Source organism: Mesoplodon densirostris, chromosome 19 (assembly GCF_025265405.1).
Source record: "Mesoplodon densirostris isolate mMesDen1 chromosome 19, mMesDen1 primary haplotype, whole genome shotgun sequence".
Taxonomy (NCBI): Eukaryota; Metazoa; Chordata; class Mammalia; order Artiodactyla; family Ziphiidae; genus Mesoplodon; species Mesoplodon densirostris.
This window is the reverse complement of record NC_082679.1, coordinates 2714995-2737831: the sequence shown is the minus strand read 5'-3', so window position 1 is coordinate 2737831 and position 22837 is coordinate 2714995. Positions and strand designations below refer to the sequence as shown.

General features: G+C 38.0%; 1 protein-coding gene and 1 long non-coding RNA gene across 4 annotated transcripts in view; one reads left to right on the top strand and one right to left on the bottom strand.

The window, feature by feature from the left end:
* Positions 1-1162: 1162 nt before the first annotated feature.
* On the top strand, positions 1163-20722 carry LOC132480276 (uncharacterized). The gene is made up of 5 exons (XR_009530626.1): positions 1163-1298; positions 3379-3426; positions 16274-16369; positions 17660-17747; positions 20282-20722. It is a non-coding gene; the product is annotated as an uncharacterized LOC132480276 (long non-coding RNA).
* Positions 18039-22837, bottom strand: part of ZNF583 (zinc finger protein 583) — a 23084-nt gene continuing 18285 nt past the window's right edge. For all 3 annotated transcript variants that reach the window (XM_060084333.1, XM_060084334.1, XM_060084332.1), the window contains one exon: positions 18039-20235. In XM_060084333.1, the coding sequence (XP_059940316.1) occupies positions 18758-20235 (1478 nt within the window). In that variant the 3' untranslated portion in view covers positions 18039-18757. The remainder of the gene's footprint in view (positions 20236-22837) is intronic.

Genomic DNA, 22837 nt, shown 5'->3' with positions numbered 1-22837 from the left:
GGATCACTTTTGGAGACAGCGATAATATTAAAAGAAGAATAGATATTTACTAGGCACACAAAAGTTGGGAGGCTATTGAAGGCAAGAGAGAAAATACAGAGGTACAAACTAAAGGCAGAGGGTTGTGGAGTATTAGGGGAGTATTAGGGGAGTTACAAGTTCCAGCATTTAGTACAGTGACTGGCACATAGGAAGTGGTAAGTACTCAATAATATTGAATGAATGAATGAAAATATCTTAGTTTAGCTGGCATGTCTCTAAGGCATAATCCAAAGAACACTGAAATTTGAAGGTCACACAGACATTGAGATTAACCCATGGAAAACATGCCCTCACTCTAAGGAATCACTAGTGAACTTTGAAGGCTGTGATGAACTTAGGGTAACCACAACAAGGAGCAACCTTAAACCTAGTCCAATTTTTAACTATATTAATGAAAACCTCCTACATGAAAGGCATAACAAGAAATGACATGACCGTTTCTAGGGCTTAAATCTGTTTACCTCTGTTTCTACTGTCCTACATGAGATACCTGGGTTTGGGCCAAAAAATAAATAAAAATTTACAAGACATACAAAAATGCAAGAAAAATCACCACCCACCAAAAGACAAAGCAGTCAAGAACTAGACCCAGACTACCTCACACAGAATTTTAAATAATATGTTAAAGGCTCTAATGAAAAAAGTGTACAACAGGCAAATTAGATGGGTCATTTGATCAGAGATGGAACTATGAGAATCAAATGGAAATACTGAAATGAACACAGTAAAGAGATGGGGAACAATACCTTCAACAGGCCCATAGGTATACTTGACATAGCCAAGGAAAGAATAAGTCAACTTGAAGGTAAGTCAAGAAGAATAGCCAAACGGAAACACAGAGGAGGGCACGGGTGACAGAAAAGAACAGATCGCCCAAGAGCTGTGGGAAAAGATCTATTGGTCCAACACATGCAGAATTGGATTCCCGGAAGGAATAGAGAAATTGGGTGAGAAGAAATATTTGAATAAACAATGGATAATGACACCAGAACAAAAATCTATAAGGCTTCAAAGAATACAAGGAAATATTTTTTTTAAAAGACATTACATAGGAACAAAAGGGGGAAAAACTGTCTTTATGAAATTTTTCATGAAAATGTCTTTCAGAATTGATAGAGAAATGAAGACTTTCTCAGAGGAGGAAAAAACAGAGAAAATACATTGCCAGAAGACCCTACTCTAAAAGAACTGTTAAATGAAGTTCTTTAAACAGAAGGAGATGCACAAAGAAAGATCTGGAAATGGAATAAATGAAGGTAAGATAGGTTTTTTTTTTAACTTATCTAAATACCTAAAAGCTGTCTAAAACAGTATGCTATAGCATATATCAGTGTAAATAGATGACAGAAGCACAAAGGATGTGAGGGAGAAATTAAGAAATATATTGTGTAATATCTTGTTACATTACTTGAAGATATATTCTGGTTAGTTAAAGACATATTATAACCTTACAGTAACCTCTAAAACATTTTAAAGAGATGTAAGCAGTTAATAGAATAAAATGGAATAATTAAAAATCCTCAGTTAACCTAATAGAAGGCAGAAAGAGAACAAAAACCAAAGAATAGAACAATTAGTTAAGAGGATGGATGGGTTTTAATCTAAATATATAAAAAATTGCATCAAATATAAATGGTCAGGGCTTCCCTGGTGGCGCAGTGGTTGAGAGTCCGCCTGCCGATGCAGGGGACACGGGTTCGTGCCCTGGTCCAGGAAGATCCCACATGCCGCGGAGTGGCTGGGCCCGTGAACCGTGGCCGCTGAGCCTGCGCGTCCAGAGCCTGTGCTCTGCAGCGGGAGAGGCCACAGCAGTGAGAGGCCCACGTACCGCAAAAAAAAAGGGTCAAAACACACCAGTTAAAAGACAGAGTATAAGACTGCATGAAAAAGCAGGACACAGCTATATGCTGTCTAGCAGAAAGTCACTTTAAAGTCATAGGTAAAAGTTAAGTAGTGGGGAAAGATAGATCATGCAAGCATTGGTAAAAAGGAAGCTGAATTCACTTTTAATATCAGATGAAGTAGACTTCAGAGTAAGGAATATAATCAGGGAAAAAGACACTATGTAACAATAAATTTTCCAGGTAAACATAACAATCCTAAACGTATATGCATCAAACTACAGAGGTGCAGATTTCACAAAGGAAAAAAGAAAGTGTAAATAGTCTACAGTTATCATTAGAAACTTCACCACTTCTCTCTCAGTCATTGATAGAACAAGTAGAAAATCTGTAAGAATATAAAACTGAACATGATCAACCAAATTAATGAGTTGACCTTTATAAAACATTCCACTCCACAAGAGTAGAATACACTTTCTTTCCAAGTACACATGGTACATTTACCAAGAGAGACCGTAAAACAAATCTTAATAAATTTTTAAAATTTAGTTATATAAAGTATATTCCCTGTTCATACAGAACTAAACTAGCAATAACAGCATGGTATCTGAAAACATTTGGAAGGTTTAAATTACAAATTCCACTTTTTTAATAGATACAGAATTAAATTTACTATTGAATAAGGGGACCCACGCAGATCAGACCCAAGTGATTTGGGGTCAACTGTAATGAGTACAGAGGAATCACAGAAGTAACTGAAAATGCTGGGATTTAAATCATGATGGGAAAGACCCATTATGTGATACTTTCTGTGCTGTTTTCTGATATGTCACACACTCCTGGAAATACATAAGAATTCAGAAATTGGCTAATAAGCATCAAATAATTTAATCTTCAAACGTGTGGGTTTTTCTTCAGCAGTTTCTTCTTTCTCAGATACATATGCAGAAATTCAGGCAATTCAGGCAGATGTAACAGGTTAGAAATGAGAAAGCCCCCAATTTCCCACCTGATTTTAAAGTCAAGAACTTGACATGTAATTTAACTTCCTAAAGTGCAGACCACTCCACTACTCTGGCTGCATCTCGGGCCACCCCCCTCGGGCCCCGCCACCTCGAGGAGCAAGCCCACCTTTTCCTCCACCGCTGGCACCACGTGACACAGAACCTACATCCTGTGGGCATCTGCTCGATGACCTCGTGCTGAATTTGCCTCAGTCATTTCTTACTGCCCCAGTATGTTTGATTCCCAGTACTCCTGCCACATTGCCGAAAAATGGAATGAACTTTGAGTCATTTAGAAGAGAACAAGCAGCTATTTGGAAAAAGCCAAGGTAGACTGTACACTCAATCCTATTTTTTTAATTGACCAATCCTATATTTCCTCAAATTCGTTTGCAAGATACAAGTTTTTCAGTTTATGTTCCATGGTCATTAATTCTGCTTTTGATACTTCTTGACTATGAATTTAAAGTTAATGATCTTTTTGTTGACAGACAAAAGCTCATCTACCTTGCCTGCTTCATTATTTAAGATCCCGAAAGGTGAGTTTCACTTTGTGTTTATTTCATGAAGGTTATAAAATTTGCTGTGGGAAACTGGGTCTGTTACTAATTGTGGCAGATATATGAAGAAATCAAACATCTATTCCTTTATAAAAAGCACTTGACAGGGGTTTCCCTGGTGGCGCAGTGGTGGAGAGTCTGCCTGCCGATGCAGGGGACACGGGTTCGTGCCCCGGTCCGGGAAGATCCCACATGCCGCGGAGTGGCTAGGCCCGTGAGCCATGGCCGCTGAGCCTGCGTGTCCAGAGCCTGTGCTCCGCAACGGGAGAGTCCACAGCAGTGAGAGGCCCATGTACCGCAAAAAAAAAAAAAAAAAAAAAAAAAAAAAAGCACTTGACAAAGGATAATCCAGGAATAAGTTGAAGAATTATCTATTTCTTCTTGGGTAAGGTTGGCAGTTTGGTTCTTTCAAGAAAATTTTTCCATTTTATCTAAGTGGTTAAATTTATTTACATAAAGTTCCCAATATTCCCTTATCCGTTTAGTAACTGTAGTGATGTCATCTCTGCCATTCCAGATATTGGTAACTTGTATGTTATCTCTTTTTCATATTGTCTGAGTGCAGATTTATTGGTTTTATTGACCTGCTTTTGTCTTTTCTGTTTCCTACTGATTTCTTTATTTCCATTCTTATGGTAACTTTGGGTTTCATTGCTCTTCATTTTCTAATTTGTTAAGGTGGAAATTGAAGTCATGGATTTGAGAGTTTTATTTTACAACTTAGACAGTAATATTATGTGTCCTTCTAAGTAATGTGTTAGCTGCATTCCACATATTTTGGTATGTTGTGTTACAAGTTTCATTCAATTAGAAATACTTTCTGTTTTGCCTTTTGATTTCTCTTTTAACCCATGGATTACTAAAAATTGTGCTATTTAGATCCAAATATTTGGGGGATTTTCCAATTATCTTTTTTTTTTTTTTTTTTTGCGGTACGCGGGCCTCTCACCGCTGTGGCCTCTCCCACTGCGGAGCACAGGCTCCGGATGCGCAGGCCCAGAGACCATGGCCCACGGGCCCAGCCGCTCCGCGGCATGTGGGATCCCCCCGTACCAGGGCATGAACCCGCGTCCCCTGCATCGGCAGGCGGACGCTCAACCACTGCACCACCCGGGAAGCCCTCCAGTTATCTTTATTATTGATTTCTAACTTAATCCATTCTAGTTAGAAAAAATTTTGTATGAATTGAATCCTTTTAAATTTATTGAGATGTGTTTTAAGGCCTGGAATATTGTCTATCTTGGTAAATGTTCTGGGTGCATTTAAAAAGAATGCATACTACTGTTCTTGGGTGGAGTGTTTTTTAAATGTCAATTAGGTCAAGTTGGCTGATAGTGTTGTTCAAGTCTTCAGTGCCCTTACTGATTTTCAGTCAACTTGTTCTTTGGGAGATGCATGTCAAAATCTATTATAATTGTGGATTTGTCTATTTCTTTTTTAAATTGAAGTATAGTTGATTTACAGTGTTGTTAGTTTCAGATGTACAGCAGAGTGACTTAGTATTATATATATATTTATATATATATGTTTTTCAGATTCTTTTTCATTATAGGTTATTACAAGATATTGAATATAGTTCCCTGTGCTATATAGTAGGTCATTGTTGTTTATTTTATATATAATAGTGTGTATCTCTTAATCCCAAGCTCCTAATTTATTCCCACTCCCCACCTTTCCCCTTTTGTAACCATAGTTTGTTTCTGTATCTGTGAGTCTTTTGCTGTTTTGTAAATAAGTTCATTAGTATCATTTTTTTTTTTTTTTTTTTTTTTGCTGTACGCGGGCCTCTCACTGCTGTGGCCTCTCCCGTTGCGGAGCACAGGCTCCGGACACACAGGCTCCGCGGCCATGGCTCGCGGGCCCAGCCGCTCCGCGGCATGTGGGATCTTCCGGGATCGGGGCACGAACCCGTGTCCCCTGCATCGGCAGGCGGACTCTCAACCACTGCGCCACCAGGGAAGCCCTAGTATCATTTTTTTTTAGATTCCACATATAAGTGATATTATATGATATCTGTCTTTGTGTGACTTACTTCACTTAATATGATAATCTCTGGGTCCATCCATGTTGCTGCAAATGGCATTATTTTATTCTTTTTTATGGCTGAGTAGTATTCCATTGTACATATATACCACATCTTTTTTACCCATTCATCTTTTGATGGACATTTAGGTTGTTTCCATGTCTTAGCTATTGTAAATAGTGCTGCAGTGAACATTGTGGTGCATGTATCATTTCAAATTATAGTTTTCTCTGGATATATGCCCAGGAGTTGGATTGCAGGATCATATGGTAACTCTATGTTTAGTGTTTTCAGGAACCTCCTTACTGTTCTCCGTAGTGGCTATACCAATTTACATTCCCACCAACAGTGTAGGAGGGTTCCCTTTTCCCACACCCTCTCCAGCATTTATTATTTGTGGACTTTTTGATGGCCATTCTGACTGGTGTGAGGTGACACCTCATTGTAGTTTTGATTTACATTTCTCTACTGATAAGCAATGTGAAGCATCTTTTCATATGCTTGTTGGCTATCTGTATGTCTTTTTTGGAGAAATGTCTGTTTAGGTTTTCTGTCCATTTTTTTTTTTAATTGGGTTGTTTGTTTTTTGATTCTGAGCTGTATGAGCTGTTTGTATATTTTGGAAATTAATCCCTTGTGGTTGCATCATTTGCAAATATTTTCTCCCATTCCCTAAGTTGTCTTTTGTTCATGGTTTCTTTTGCTGTTCAGAAACTTTTAAGCTTAATTAGGTCCCGTTTGTTTATTTTTGCTTTTATTTCCATTACTTTAGGAGAAGGATCCAAAAAAATATTGCTATGATTTATGTCAAAGAGTGTCCTGCTTATGTTTTCCTCTAGGAGCTTTATAGTGTCCAGTCTTACGTTTAGGTATTTAATCCATTTTGAGTTGATTTTTGTATATGGTGTTATAGAATGTTCTAATTTCATTCTTTTACATGTAGCTGTCCAGTTTTCCCAGCACTTATTATTAAAGGTACTGTCTTTTCTCCATTTTATATTCTTTTTTTAAAAATTTATTTATTTTTTGGGTCTTTGTTGCTGCGCATGGGCTTTCTCTAGTCGTGACGAGTGGGGCCTACTCTTTGTTGTAGTACGCAGGCTTCTCACTGTGGTGGCTTGTCTTGTTGTGGAGCAGGGCTCTAGGCACACAGGCTTCAGTAGTTGTGGCACGTGGGCTCAGAAGTTGTGGCTTGTGGACTCTAGAGCGTAGGCTCAGTAGTTGCGGTGCATGGGCTTAGTTGCTCCGCGGCATGTGGGATCTTCCAAGACCAGGGCTTGAACCCATGTCCCCTGCATTGGCAGGTGGATTCTTAACGACTGCACCACCAGGGAAGCCCTCCATTTTATATTCTTGCCTCCTTTGTCGTAGATTAATTGACCATAAGTGTGTGGGTTTATTTCTGGGCTTTCTGTCCTGTTCCATTGATCTGTCTGATTTTGTGCCAGTACTGTACTGTTTTGATTACTGTCACTTTGTATTATAGTCTGAAGTCAGGGAGCATGATTCCTCCAGTTCCATTCTTTCTTAAGATTGCTTTTGCTACTAGGAGTCTTTTGTGTTTCCATACAAATTAAAAGTTTTTTTGTTCTAGTTCTGTGAAGAATGCCATTGGTAATTTGATAGGAATTGCAATGAATCTGCAGATTGCCTTCAGTAGTATGGTCATTTTAACAATATTGATTCTTCCAGTCCAAGAGCACTGTATATCTTTCCATCTGTTTGTATTGTCTTCAGTTTCTTTCATCAGTCTTATACAGGTCTTTTGCCCTCTTAGATAGGTTTATTCCTCAGAATTTTATTCTTTTTAATGCAGTGGTAAATGGAATTGTTTCCTTCATTTTTCTTTTTGATATTTTGTAGTTAGTGTATAGAAATTCAACAGATTTCTGTATATTAATCTTATATCCTGCAAATTTACTGAATTTATTGATGAACTCTAGTATTCTGGTAGTGTCTATGATTCTCTATGTATAGTATCATGTCATCTGCAAACAGTGACAGTTGTACTTCTTCTTTTCTAATTTGGATTTCTTTTCATGTTTTTCTTCTCGGATTGCTGTGGCTAGGACTTCCAAAAGTATGTTGAATAAAAGTGGCGAGAGTGAGCATCCTTGTCTTGTTCCTAGAGGGAATGCATTCAGCTTTTCACCATTGATTACGATGTTAGCTTTATCATATATGGTCTTCATTATGTTGAAGTATGTTCCCTCTAAGCCCACTTTCTGGAGAGTTTTTATAAATGGATGTTGAGTATTATCAAAAGCTTTTTCTGCGTCTATGGTAATGATTGTATGGTTTTCATTTTCCAGTTTTTTAATGTTGTGTATCATCACATTGACTGATTTGTAGATATTGAAAAATCCTTGCCTCCCTGGGATAAATCCCACTTGATATTGGTTGTGTGATCCTTTTAATGTATTATTTGGTTTGCTAGTATTTTGTTGAGGATTTTTGCATCTATGTTCACCAGTTATATTGACCTGTAATTCTTTTTTTGGTGATATCTTTGTCTGAGTTTTTTGTTTTTTTGTTTTTGGCCACACCACACAGCTTGTGGGGTCTTAGCTCCCTGACCACGGAGTGATCCTGGGCCCCCTGCACGGAGTCCTAACCACTGGACCACCAGGGAATTCTCTTGTCAGATTTTGGTGTCAGGGTGATGGTGGCTGCACAGAATGAGTTTGGAAGTGTTCCTTCTTCTGCAGTTTTCTGGAATCATTTCAGAAGGATAGTTGTTAACTTCTCTAAATGTTCAGTAGAATTCACCTGTGAAGCCATCTTGTCCTGGAGTTTTGTTTGTTGGGAGTTTTAAAATTACTGATTCAATTTCAGTACTGGTAATTGGTCTGTTCATATTTTCTATTTCTTCCTGTCTCAGTCTTGGGTGATTGTACCTTTGTAAGAATTTGTCCATTTCTTCTAGGTTGTCCATTTTATTGGCCTATAACTGCTCATAGTAGTCTCTTATGATCCTTTTTATTTCTGTGTTTTCGGTTGTAACTTCTCCTTTTTCATTTCTGATTTTATTGAAATGGGCCTTCTCCCTTTTTTTTTTTGATGAATCTGGCTAAAGGTTTATCAATTTTATTGATCTCTTCAAAGAACCAGCTTTTAGTTCCATTGATCTTTTCTATTGTTTTTAGTCTCTTATTTCATTTGTTTCTGCTCTGAATCTTTATGATTTTTTTCCTTCTACTAACTTCAGGTTTTGTTTGTTCTTCTTTCTCTAGTTCCTTTACGTGTAAGGTTAGGTTGTTTATTTGAGCTCTTCCTTGTTTTCTGAGTCAAGATTGTATCACTGTAGATTTCCCTCTTAGAACTGCTTTTGTGGTGTCCCATAGGTTTTGGATTGTCATGTTTTCATCTGTAGGTATTTTTTGATTTCCTCTTTGATTTCTTCAGTGATCCATTTGTTGTTTAGTAGCATTTTATTCAGCCTACACGTGTCTGTTTTTTTGCAGTTTTTCTTGTAGTTGACTTCTAGCCTTATAGCATTGTGGTCAGAAAAGATGATATGATTTCAATTTTCTTAAATTTAATGAGGCTTGTTTTGCCACCTAGCATGTGATCTATCCTGGAGAATGTTCCATGTGCACTTGAAAAGAATGTGTATTCTGCTTTTGGATAGTATGCTCTATAGCAGGGGTCCCCAACCAGTCTGTGGCCTGTTAGGAAGCAGGCCGCATGGCAGGAGGTGAGCGGCAGGCGAGCGAGCGAAGCTTCATCTGTATTTACAGCCACTCCCCATCGCTCGCATTACCACCTGAGCTCCACCTCCTGTCAGCATTATGGTGAGTTGTATAATTATTTCATTATATATTACAATGTAATAATAATAGAAGTAAAGTGCACAATAAATGACATGTGCTTGAATCATCCCGAAACCATCCGCCCTGCCAACCCTGGTCTGTGGAAAAGTTGTCTTCCACAAAACCAGTCCCTGGTGCCAAAAGGGTTGGGGACTGCTGCTCTATAGGTGTCAATTAAGTCCATTTGCTCTACTGTGTTATTTAAGTGTGTGTTATTTATATCCATTGATGTAAGTGGAGTGTTAAAAGTCCCCTACTATTATTGTATTACTGTGGATTTTTCCTTTTATATCTGTTAATATTTGCCTTATATATTGAGGTGCTCCTATGTTGGGTACATATGTATTTACAATTGTTATATCTTCTTGGATTGCTCCCTTGATCATTATGTAGTGTCCTTCTTTGTTTCTTGTAACAGTCTTTACTTTAAAGATTTGGATTTGTCTATTTCTTTTTGTAGTTCTATCAGTTTTTTTCTCCAGCTTCAGGTAGTTTCTTCACATGCATGTTCTGATGATATTCAGGTAAAATTCAGCTAAAATTTCTGCAGATGTCTAGGGTTTTTTCCTCTAAGAGCTTTCAGGCACTTCATCCTGTGAACTCCAGTCTCCTCAGTCTCCGTGACTTTTAACTTCATTTCCTCAACTTTGGGAGGCAACAGCCTGGAAACTTTCCATGCAGTTATCTGGGGAAATCATAGTACTCATCTCATTTGTTTCCCATTTTTCAGGGATCTCTGTTTCATTGCCTGTTATCCAATGTCTTGAATGCCAAGGTTTCATGTTTTGTCCAGTGTTTTATTGTTTCAGATGGGAGGGTAAATAATTCTCTATAATTCCATCTTCACCAGCAGATCTCAAATAAGCATTTAGTTAGGGTAGGCCTCACTGTGGAGCTAGGATTTATTTTTAAAAACAGGGTTGCAATTAACAGTCTTTCACATGTGCTTTTGAAATTTTTTACCAATATTTTTTGAGAATTAAATTGCTGGATCAAAAGATAGGCATATTTTGATAGATACTGCCAACTTGCCTTTCCTATTCAAACTAGTATTTATCTAGAATGAAGGTTAGCTAAGGAAATGTTATGTACCTTTGTCCAGTGCTGCCTACATCTTGCCCATCTTGAGATATATTAGTAAAGTTTTTCAGAATTTCTTCTGCCTTTTTCTCCATTATGCCACTTTACCAGAGGGCAGACAGTGCCAAAGATATTGGCATGTTCTTTTAATGTGGCTCTGTTAATTCTGTATTCTACTTTTCATAGTGTGTGATATAAGGTGGTATCACTTTCCTCTTTCAACGATGCTAGTTTATTGGGGTTTTTTCTTCCTCACTTTGTTCAATTTTAGTAAGAGGAATTTCTAAATCTGAGTCTACTATCATTCCATAGGGTCTCTGAAAGACTAGACTACATTTTTGAATGAGTAGAGCTCTTCCTGATCTGGCTGTTTATCAAAGGCCTGTATTCTAGACTAGTAGGAAATTTGTTTTAGCTTAGTGATTCTCACTTATTACTGTGTATTCAGATCACCTGGGCATCTTGTAAGATACAGATTCTGAATTACTAGCTCCGGACTAAGGCCCAAGATTATGGAATCCTAAGAAATTACGGGGTGAGGCTGATGCTGCTAGTCCATGCCCCACATGTTGAGTAGCAAGGATTTAGCATTTACCTTGCAGTCCTGCACATCATTCGCAGCTTCCCTCTCCTCTGTCAGATGATAAATCACCTCTTCAAAACCCATGTACTTCCTCCTTGAACACTCCAGCTCCTCACCCCTGCCACTCTTTTGCAATTGTAAACAGAATTTACGGAGACTTCTAAAGCCAGACTTTTCAGAGTAATACTGAGGCTTCAGTTGAGGTGCCTTTTCTTTTGCCCTTCCAGATATGCCACCACTTTGGAGGTATTTTGTGCTCATCAGTTTCCTCTCCCAGGATTCTCACCACATTTAGCAGCATTTCCTTGTGGATTTTGAGACTCAGAATTATAGATGTTTCTTTACTTCATCGAAAATAGTGTTTCCTTCTGTTTCTTATTCTTCTTGTTGCTTTCACTTGGTTTCAGAAAGGAAAAATGGATAGAGATATCTTGGTCCCACCACTTTATTATTATTTTTATTTATTTATTTATTTTTTTTCTGGTACGCGGGCCTCTCACTGTTGTGGCCTCTCCCGTTGAGGAGCACAGGCTCCAGATGCGCAGGCTCAGCGGCCATGGCTCACGGGCCCAGCCGCTCCGCGGCCTGTGGGATCTTCCCAGACCGGGGCACGAACCCGCGTTCCCTGCATCGGCAGGCGGACTCTCAACCACTGCGCCACCAGGGAAGCCCACGGTCCCACCACTTTAAATTCAAAGTTAGTATTTTTAAAAGCCCCGCATACATACATTTGAATTTGCCTCCTTATGGGAATGTACCAGTCTGCTACCCTTCCATAGAGACCATGAAAAGGGGCGGGGGGGAATGGAGTTTTTCTAAACTGGAAGGCAATCCCCTTTGTAGAGCAGATCTGCTGTCCTTTTTGTAAACAGCTTCACTTTTTGTTGGCTGTCTCTGACATCCTCTGTGCAGAAAGCCTTCTTTGGAGGTCTTTAAAGGGAACTCCCCTGATGTCTCCTGGCATAAATGGTGCAGGTGAGGCCCAGCCACTTGTCACCCAAGCCCTAGTCTCTTGCTGTTGGAATTACCTTGTCCAATGTGCAGCCATCTCAGGAGTCTGGCACGATAGCTTAATTACTAGCAACTGTGTACTGAGTCCAGTTGGCCCCTGGAAATTTAACTTACCCTTGCTACAGGGGCTGAGGCAGCTCCCTGTAATTACACACAGTATTTCTGCAGCAAAAGATAGGTATATCTACACATTTAGTGAATCAGTGATTCCCTTACATGTCAGTTCAGGTCTGTTGTTTTCTTTACGGGAACTGATTCTCAACTGCCCTCCACCCTACCCCCATCCCATGGGAATTTTGTTAACTGGCCATCCAATGATCCAATTCCCCTGGTATGTGAACTTGACCCAGCTTGGCCAGAGTACTCCCTACCCTGGATCTGGTGATTGGTCCAGAGTGGGCACATAGCATAAACTAGAACAAATTATATTTTTCTCCCAGGGATTGACATGGAGGCTCAGAAAGAGAAGATTACCTTGCTTTTGAGATTAAAAGCTCTAAGGACTTTTTAAGTGTAATATCATCAGATGCCATTTTCTTCCTACCAAGAGACAGAACCTGTCAGAGAATGAAACAACTGAACACAGAGCTGTGAGCTACTAATCTCTGATGAGTTTGAACACTTACATGCAGCCTACCTGAGACTGTAACATACATGCTCTACATCTTTGAGTTATAGAATCTAATAGATACCTTTTTCCTAAGCTGATTTGAATTGGGTTTCTGTCATAATCCTGATTACAGTTGTTGTAATTTTATTTGTAAATTTACCAACTTTATACAGTCTTTCTTATGAAAGGTAAGGATTTAATTCATCCCACTGAGTTATATTAGCTCCTCTGATGTGTTTTAACTTGAAATACAGCTAACCTACATTTCTTATTCCATCACCTTTAGACATGTCCTGAATCCCCTCTATATACAATGAGCATATTTCCCTTTATCCTTGCTTCAAGCTATTTCCTTGGCAACCTCCAACCATCCAGTCTATATCAGCTATATTTTGCCTTTACATTATTAAGTAGATATTAGATATGTAGATATATATACACAGAGACTTCAGTGATTTGTCTATTTTAAAGTTGGAAATAAAATAGCATTAGATCATTATCACCACGTAAATATTATTCTCTGAAGAGTCAGAGCCAAGTAACGTGTGACGATTACATTTTCTGCTCTACAAGTCCAATGTTATCCCAGTACCCACCTAAAGGAATCTATTCCTTGTATCAGTCATACGGATTTTTTTTTCATATTCTAGTTATTTTCCAAAGTCATGTCACATTTTATGGGGGCTTGCTTTATGTTAGGACCATAATATCTGGTATGGCTTCTCCTTTTTTTTTTCCAGAGCCAGTAATTGTTTTCCTTTCCTTCTGACGAACTTCTGTCTTCACCATATTACTAAAATCCTCAAACTTTGAATTAATTTTATTTAATGTAACCCACCCCTTTCATTCTTAAGTTCCTCTTCACTGATTCCCTGGATATCTAGCCTACCAGTAATTTGGTCTGATTCTTGCAGGGTGATCATCCTATTCATCCTCAACACCACTTTACTAGGTTAGATCCACTGTTTAAAGCCTTTCCTGTTTTTTTACTTTTCCGTCCAGATTTTGCTGAAGCTAATCATTCAACACCCTATTAAAAGACAGTGGGAGTAAACTGAAGTAAACTGGTAACACAAAATATCAGTCCTTGGCCTCATGTTTAATTACTGTTTGGGTATAAAGTTCTAGATTCAAAGCAGTTTTTTTTTTTTTTTTTTTTTGCGGTACGCGGGTCTCTCACTGTTGTGGCCTCTCCCATTGCAGAGCACAGGCCCTGGACGTGCAGGCCCAGCGGCCACGGCTCACGGGCCCAGCCGCTCCGCGGCATGTGGGATCTTCCCGGACCGGGGCACGAATCCGTGTCCCCTGCATCGGCAGGCGGACTCTCAACCACTGCGCCACCAGGGAAGCCCTTCAAAGCAGTTTTAACTCATAAGTTGGAAGGTGCTGTTCTGTATTCTACAATCTAATATTGCTCATCAGAGGGAAGGCTAATGCTATCTTGATCATTATTCTTTATCAGGAGAAACTTCCATTTTTTGAAAGCTTTTAGGATGGGCTCATCTTTAGTATTATGAAATTTCACAAGCGTATTTCTGGGTGTCTTTTTTTTCCTATTGTAATTGTGCTTTTTGCCACTTCAGCCTGCCCAACATTGAGTGAGCTATTCCTAGCTGAGTGTTCATAATTTTCTTCAGTTTAGAAAGATTCTTAATCATTTATTTGATACATTCCTATTATATTTTCTCTATTAATTTTTTTTCTGGAACTCATATTAATTAGATGTTGGACCTTCTGAACTTCCAGGTCCCTTTTGTTTCTCATTTAACTTTTCAATTTATGAACTTGAAGAGTTTCCACAATTTTCTTTCAAACCTTACAGCAATAATGTTTTTTCATTCTTAGGAGTTCTGTCTTATTCCTGTTTTTGGCAGCTTCCCATATTTGCTTTAAAAGTGCAACATCTATTCAAATCTCAGACTAACATAAATTTTTATTTTTTTCTCATTATATAACTTTCCCTGCTCTGGTTTAGTCTCTCTTGGTCCTTATTATGCTGGTACTTTTCTTCATCTGTGATGATCCTTAGCTGTCTGTTCACACTTAAGAATGATATGGTTTGATTATCTTAGGTAGATAGCAGGAGGTTCTTTGGTTATTCTCATTGTAGATCTGTTTCCCTGAATGAAAAGGTTTACTGGGATCTCTGCCTGCATGGGAAGGGCTGGTGAGTTGATGAGAAATTCTCCAAATTCCAAAAAAGGTTTCAACTTAGGCTGCCAACTCTCACTCTAGCTGCTCTAGTTCTCTGTGAGTTTGTTGAAGTTTTTCATAGTTTAAGTTTTTTAAATTTTAACATTCTTATTTAAAACTTAAAACATTACAGATAATGGTAAATCTACCCTCTTGACCAGAATGTCCAATTCTAGTTCCCTCCCCCCAAAGAAACACTTATCAATTGGATGTGTCTGTTCAGGACTTTTTCTAAGTACTTGCATACTTGTATAAAAGTATTAGAAATATATTTAAAATATATAATACTCTATTATTCTGAAAAATTTCCATTTTCAATCAGTGTCTTTTAGTCAAATCTATACCAATATTACCAGTCCTTTTTTTTTTTTTCTTGCGGTACGCGGGCCTCTCACTCTTGTGGCCTCTCCCATTGCAGAGCACAGGCCCCGGACGCGCAGGCCCAGCGGCCAGAGCTCACGGGCCCAGCCGCTCTGCGGCATGTGGGATCTTCCCAGACCAGGGCACGAACCCGTGTCCCCTGCATCGGCAGGCGGACTCTCAACCACTGCGCCACAAGGGCAGCCCACGAGTCCATTTCTTAAAACTGGTGCTAGTACTTCTAGTCATGACTCTATTGATGGAAATTTAGATTGTTCCCAGTTTCATGTACTGTGCTTCCCTCCAAAGGGGTTATAGTGAGCATTTTTAAAACTTCAGTGCCTCTAAATTAGCACTGATGAGAGTATTTATTTCTCTACACAACTACCAAGTTTTTTTTTTATTATTGTAGATTACTTAAATTTGCACCTCTCAATACTAGCAAGGTTAAGCAGGGACTCATACTTATGGTCCATCTGTATTTCTTCTGACTTGCGCATTCTTATCCTTTGTTCATTTTTATTCTTGCTTGGTTGTCCTTTACCTATTTATAGGTACTCTTACATCTTTCCCTTTGTATTATATTACAGTTTTTTCCCATTCTGTTTCTTGTCTTTTTAAAAGTATTCTAACTTTTTTTTTTTTTTTTTTTTTTTGCGGTATGCGGGCCTCTCTGTTGTGGCCTCTCCTGTTGCAGAGCACAGGCTCCGGACGCGCAGGCTCAGCGGCCATGGCTCACGGGCCCAGCCGCTCCGCGGCATGTGGGATCTTCCTGGACCGGGGCATGAACCCGTGTCCCCTGCATCGGCAGGCGGACTCTCAACCACTGCGCCACCAGGGAAGCCCGCATTCTAACTTTTGATATAATCAACTTCATTATGGCTTTCATTTTGGTCTAATTTAGGAAGATATGTCCAACAGCAAAGTCATAACCATATGGTACTATACTTTCTTCTAATACTTTTACTATTTACTTTAACATTTAGGATTTTATTCAGCTGGAACTAATTTTTGTGAATGGTGTGAAGGAAGGGATCCATTTCAACTTACTTATAGAAGAGAGGGTGGAGTGGGAAAGCTGTTGGCAGGGGTACACATAACTTTCACATAAAAAATCATTACCTGTCTTGTCATCGTGTCTCCTTATTACCCAGCCTCTACACAAGCCAACTGAAAGCATGAACTTTTCTAGGGACCCTTTGGACAGACTGACTCCCATTACTGAAATCCCTGTCATGCCAACATTTCAGGTAACAGCTTCTTCTGCAACATTTCATGAATAACCACTCTTTTCCCTTTTGTCTTTTATAAAATTTGATTCTTTCATCCACTGATGACTTCTGCTCTTTTTTGATACCTTTTAAATTGTTTTATCTGTTTAATAGGATATGGAGGAAAGATAAACTTGTGTTTAACTGCAAAAGAAAACCTTGATTCCCAATGAAAATTTTGATGCTGACAAGTTACCTTTCAGAAATACTGTACAAATTCATACACCCTTACATCAGTACATAGAAGTACCTCCTCTCCTATGCTTTTGCAATGCAAATTTTATCAACCTGATATTGAAAGATGGTAGTTCATTTGTTTAACTTGTGTTCTGATCCTTGTGAGATTCAGTACTTACCACTTTCATCAGTCACCTGTTGCCTCTTTATACCCTTTTGCCCATGAGGGGAGGAGGTGTCATTTTTCTAAATGACTTGTAGAAGCACTTTTATGTTGATACGAACTTCATAAGCTAAACATATTTTAATGATTTTTTTCCAATTCTAATGTTTAAAAACCTTTCGTTTGTACTATCTTTGACTATATAAAAGCTTATTAAAGTTCTTATATAGTCAAACCTAGAATCTTTGTGTGTGTGGCTTCTGGATCTCATGTCGTATTTAGGAAGACTGTTCTCCATGATTATAAAGCATGTTACAGTGTCCTCTAATGACTTTGTTTTGCATCTGGATAAAAGAATGAGGTGATTGTTTTGTACAGAAATAATATTTTTGAGCAGAATCTCATTTACCAAATACTGTTAAGCCACTGACATGAAATATCACCTTTAATGTATAGTATGTTGTGAATGTGTATGTGTGTATGTTGACAAACACAATGTTTCAAGCCTTAAAAAGAAAGTCTTATTTTGTGTGGTACAAAGAATCTATAGATTAATTTGGGGCCTACTAACAAATCTATAGGTTAATTTGGAGCCTACTAACGTCTGTAGAATACTGAGTCTTCCCCTACAGAAGGATAAAATGTCTATTCTTTTAATTCTCCATTAAACTTTAGTCATTTTCTTTGTACTTATGTTCACAAGAGAACTGGTTACTGCATTGATTGCATGCTCAAAGCCTTCAGGAGTCAGGAAGTAATATAAAGTGTAAAACAAGTCAGATGTAAGGGAACAGGTAGTGGTTTGAACTGTGGAGAACTGGAAAACACATCCCATCTAAAGGTATTCATATTCATTTGAAACTTGATGCATATCAAATCAAACATGTTGATGAGTTTTGACCTATAGTTTTGGTTTCTTTTCCCTCTAGTTTTGGAATTACAGCTTAGAAGCTTAACAACTTTTCTACTTAAATGACATGTGTTTAAATACAATTCATCTACCTGGAATTAGGAGAGGTGAGTTAAACTTAAATTTTACTTTCTATTCTTCTTTGCTTATTGATCTTTTAAAGTTTTCTGTCTTTTAAAAATGATTTTGCCTTTGTTTAAATGCAAATGATGAATACATCTCAGTAAATTTTACTTATTACAAGTGATTTTTAACACCTGGCTTCTTAAAACTGTTGACTATATAATGAAGTTAGTTTTTCTTATCAACAAAATCATCTCTCTGTGTATTCATGTTGAAACAGAGAAGCCCCCATCTTACTCTGTCATCATGGACTCCAACATTAACTCTCCTGTGCTGGATACCACTATTACCCACCTTTAGAACAATGACTGCTGTTCCTAATCAAAAACCTTTACAGTCTTTTGGGTTGCTTTGTTATTTCGCAGATAATCATTGCTGAAATGATCTTTTTTCATAGTACCTTTTAATTTTATGTTAGTGTTTATTGAGTGATTACTTTATGCTAGGCACTCTGCTGAGCACTTCACATGCATTATTTCATTTAATCCTTACATTAACTTGAGGTAGTACCATTATTATTTCCATAATATAAATAAAAAGACTGAAGCTTACAAGGGACAAAAGGTTTCTCCAAAACTAGAGGGCCAGAAAATGGAAGAGTAAGAATTGGAACCCAGATCTACTTGATGCTGCACTATAAATTCTTAATGTTGATAAGTAGCCAAAGAATGAGATGGATATTGACATGAGATGGGACTCTGAAATGTAGACTGGAACAAAGTATTGGGGGTTGGAGGTCTTTTAGGCTATTTTGAGGAATGTGTGCCTTGACCTAAGACCTATGGGATGCCAATGAAGGGTTTTAATGAAGGAGAAGTGATATGATTAAACTTTTTAAACACAAGTTTGACTGCAATATGCACTACTAGCAGGAAATGGTAAACACAGGGAGATCAATTAGAAAGTTATTTCTATAGTCCATGTCAAATAGATTATTGTGTACTGGACGAAGATGACAGAATGGAAATTAATTAGAGTCAGATTCAAGGCATATTTAGGAGATAGAACCTACAGGTCTTGGCAACTGACTGGACACGGAGGGGGAGGGGGAGGAAAGAGTCAAGAATGACTCCATTGTATGAATTCTCTCATGATGAGCAAGGTGTGCTCGCTGCCTGAAAGATTTCCTGCAATCCTTACATTCATAGGGTCTTTCCCCAGTATGAATTCTTTGATGTAGAGTAAGAGATCCACTATAGCTAAAGGCTTTCCCACAAATGTTACATTCGTAAGGTTTCTCTCCAGTGTGAATTCGCTGATGTTGAGCAAGGCCTGCATTCTGGCTAAATGTTTTCCTGCATTCCTTACACATGTAAGGTTTCTCTCCGGTATGACTTCTCTGATGTTGTGCAAGTGACGAGCTATTGCTAAAGGCCTTCCCACATTCGATACATTCATAGGGCTTCTCTCCAGTATGAACCCTCTGATGTTGATCAAGGTATGCAATCTGGCTGAAGGCTTTCCTACATACTTTACACTCATAAGGTTTCTCTCCAGTATGAACTCTCTGATGTTGAGCCAGGTGTGCATACTGGCTGAAGGTTTTCCTACATTCCTTACATTCATAGGGTCTCTCTCCGGTATGAATTCTCTGATGTACAATTAGGTATCCCCGATGGCTGAAGGCTTTCCCACACACGTTACATACATAAGGCTTCTCTCCTGTGTGAATTCTCTGATGCTGAGCAAGAAATGAGCCATTACTAAAGGCCTTTCCACATTCAATACATTCAAAAGGTCTTTCTCCAGTATGAACCCTCTGATGTTGAGTCAGGTGTGCAATCTGGCTGAAGGCTTTTTTACATTCTTTACACTGATAAGGTTTCTCTCCAGTATGAACTCTCTGATGTTGAGCAAGATGGGCATTCTGGCTGAAGGCTTTCCTACATTCTTTACATTCATAGGGTTTCTCTCCAGTATGTATTCTCTTATGTTGAGCTAGGTTCGCACTCTGGCTGAAGGTTTTCCCACATTCAACACATGCATAGGGTTTCTCTCCAGTGTGAATTCTCTGATGAAGAGTAAGAGATGAGCTCTGGTTGAAAACCTTCTCACATTCATTACATTTCAAAAGTTTCTTTTCTACATAGACTTTCTTACGTTTCATTTCAACAGATTTTTTCCTGTAGCTTCTCTTTCGTGGCTCATGCTTATGTATTCTTTCTTTGGTGGGAAAACTCTGCCTTATATCAAAGATTGCATCCTGATGGAAAGTTTGCCAAGATTTAGTATATTCATTACTTTGATCTTTAGTCAGGATTTCTTTATGAGTGATGATCAGTTGACTAGAATGTATCTCCTGACTTCCCAAGTGGTTCTTAAACCAGTCCTCATTTTTAGAGTCTTCTCTCAAACTGGAGCAGTCAAGGTTATAACTAAGATGGCTTCTTCCCATTGTCCTTACTTTGGATGATTCCTCATAAATAACTTGCTTTGATGAAAATTCATTGTTTTTAAGTGCATACTTCCAATCTAAAAGATACCAAGAAAACAAATGTCTTTTGTATTTATGCATTAGAAAAGAAGAACCTCTAAAGCACAAATTGGTGAATGAACTACATAAGAAGTTCAAGGATTTAACAGCTGTTAAATGCAGTCTAATCATGAGATTATAGAGAATGAGAATGAAGGAAAATTTTAAGAAAATAATGCATAACTATTAAGGTAACTATCAGAAAAATCATAATAATCTTTTTATATATATATTAATGTAACAGTCTGCAAACACCCTTCCTCTCTTGCTGCTAGTTCTCCTGCATTCAAGCTAAGTTCATTACCTTTAAAAAACCAATTTCATGTCAGTGTGGCTAAAAAAACTCCCGGTACCATTAATTACCATAGGCTGTACATAAAACTCCATGGTTAAACTTTTGCAGCCTGGAAGCAGTCTTCCTGAATATCATTTTCTATGTGATATGTTCCAACCAAATGTAAGTTTTCAATTGATACTCAAGCTAAGATGCCTTCATATAGAAGTAATTTTGTATCAAATTTCTTGGTTTTATTAACCTGCCATTGGCTTTAATTTGCCTTACCCTTTTCATTCCCAAATCAAATTACCTATTATTCTGTTCAAGACTTTCCAATGGTTTCTCACCTTATTTATAGTAAAACCAGAAGTCCTATTATGATTTACAAAAGGCAATGTAGCACATGAACATAAATGTAAAGCTTATATAAAATTATGGCAAATAAAATCCAGGAAAATATGAAGGCATAATCATAACCAAGTGGAGTTTGTCCCATGAATGCAAGGTTGGTTTAATATATGAAAATCAATGTAATTCACAACATTAACAGATTTTAAAAAGGAAAATCATATCATTTCAATAGATATAAAAGTATTTTACTAAATTCAACACCTGTAGGGCTTCCCTGGTGGCACAGTGGTTGAGAGTCTGCCTGCCGATGGCAGGGGACACGGGTTTGTGCCCTGGTCTGGGAAGATCCCACATGCCCCAGAGCGGCTGGGCCTGTGCACCATGGCCACTGAGCCTGTGTGTCCAGAGCCTGTGCTCTGCAACGGGAGAGGCCACAACAGTGAGAGGCCTGCATACCACAAAAAAAAAAAAAAAATTCAACACCTGTTTATTATAAAAATTCTCAGCAAACCAGGAACAGAAAGGAAATTCCTCAAGCTGATAAAGGTCATCTATGAAAAATCTGTAACTAACATCAACTTAATGGTGAAAGAGTGAATACATTTCCCCTTACAACAATGCAAGTATATATGCTCTTACCAATTCTATTCAACATTTTACAGGAGGTCCTAGCTATTACAATAAGTCAAGAAAAAGAAGACATATAAAGATCAGAAAGGAAAAAATAAAACTATTTGCAGAAAAAAATGACTGTTCATGCAGAAAATCCTCAGGAACTTACAAAACAACTACTAGAACAGCTGCTAAATCAATCCAGCAAGGTCAAAAGATGTAAAGTTAATATAAAAGTCTAACATTGTAAATGAACTATACTTTAATAAAAAAATAAATTTAAAAAATCCAGGGCCTCCCTGGTGGCGCGAGTGGTTGGGAGTCCGCCTGCCGATGCAGGGGATACGGGTTCGTGCCCCGGTCTGGGAGGATCCCATATGCCGCGGAGCGGCTGGGCCCGTGAGCCATGGCCGCTGGGCCTGCGCATCCGGAGCCTGTGCTCCGCAACGGGAGAGGCCACAACAGTGAGAGGCCCACATACCGCAAAAAGAAAAAAAAAAAAAAAAAAAATCCATTTACATTTTTACATACTAGCAGCAAACAATTGGAAAATGGTCTTTTTAATATAACAGCACAAAAAACATAAAAGACCCAGGAAAAAAAAATTTTAGATGTAAGTATATATATATATTTATATATAGCTATATAAATATAATACTTAAAAATATAAGACCACTACACTGGATATAACAAAACACTGCTAAGAGAAACTAAGACTGCTAAGAGAAATTAAGACTGTAAAAAATGGCTAAATAAACAATACTCAGGAATTGAAAAAAAATGATATTAGGATGTCAGTTCTCTCCAAACTGATACATAGATTCAACACAGTCCCAACCAAAACCCCAGCAGGATTTCTGGGTAGAAATTCTCAACTTCATCCTAGAATTTATATGGAATTGCAAATGATCTATTAAAATAGTCAAAGTGATTTTACAAATTGAACTGATATCAAAATTTACTATAAAGCTACAGTAACGAAGACAGTGTGGTACTGGTGAAAGGACAGAATTTAGAACTTAATGCATGCATATATGGTCAAATGATTTTCAGTAAAGGTACCAACAAGACAATATAATGGGGAAGGGAAAGTCTTTAAAAGAAAGGGTACTGGAGAAACTATATATACAAATTGGGGGGAAAAAAAAAGAACTTCAACCTTTACCTCACACAAGACACAAAAATTAGCTCAGTGGAACATATACCAAAATATAAAGCCAAAATGATAACATTCCTAGGTGAAAACACAGAAGAAAATGTTTGTGACCTGTGGGTAGTGAGACTTTCTTAGATATGACACGAAAAAGACAAACCAAGGCAATAATTTGGACTTCACAAATATTGAAAACTTTGGATGTTCA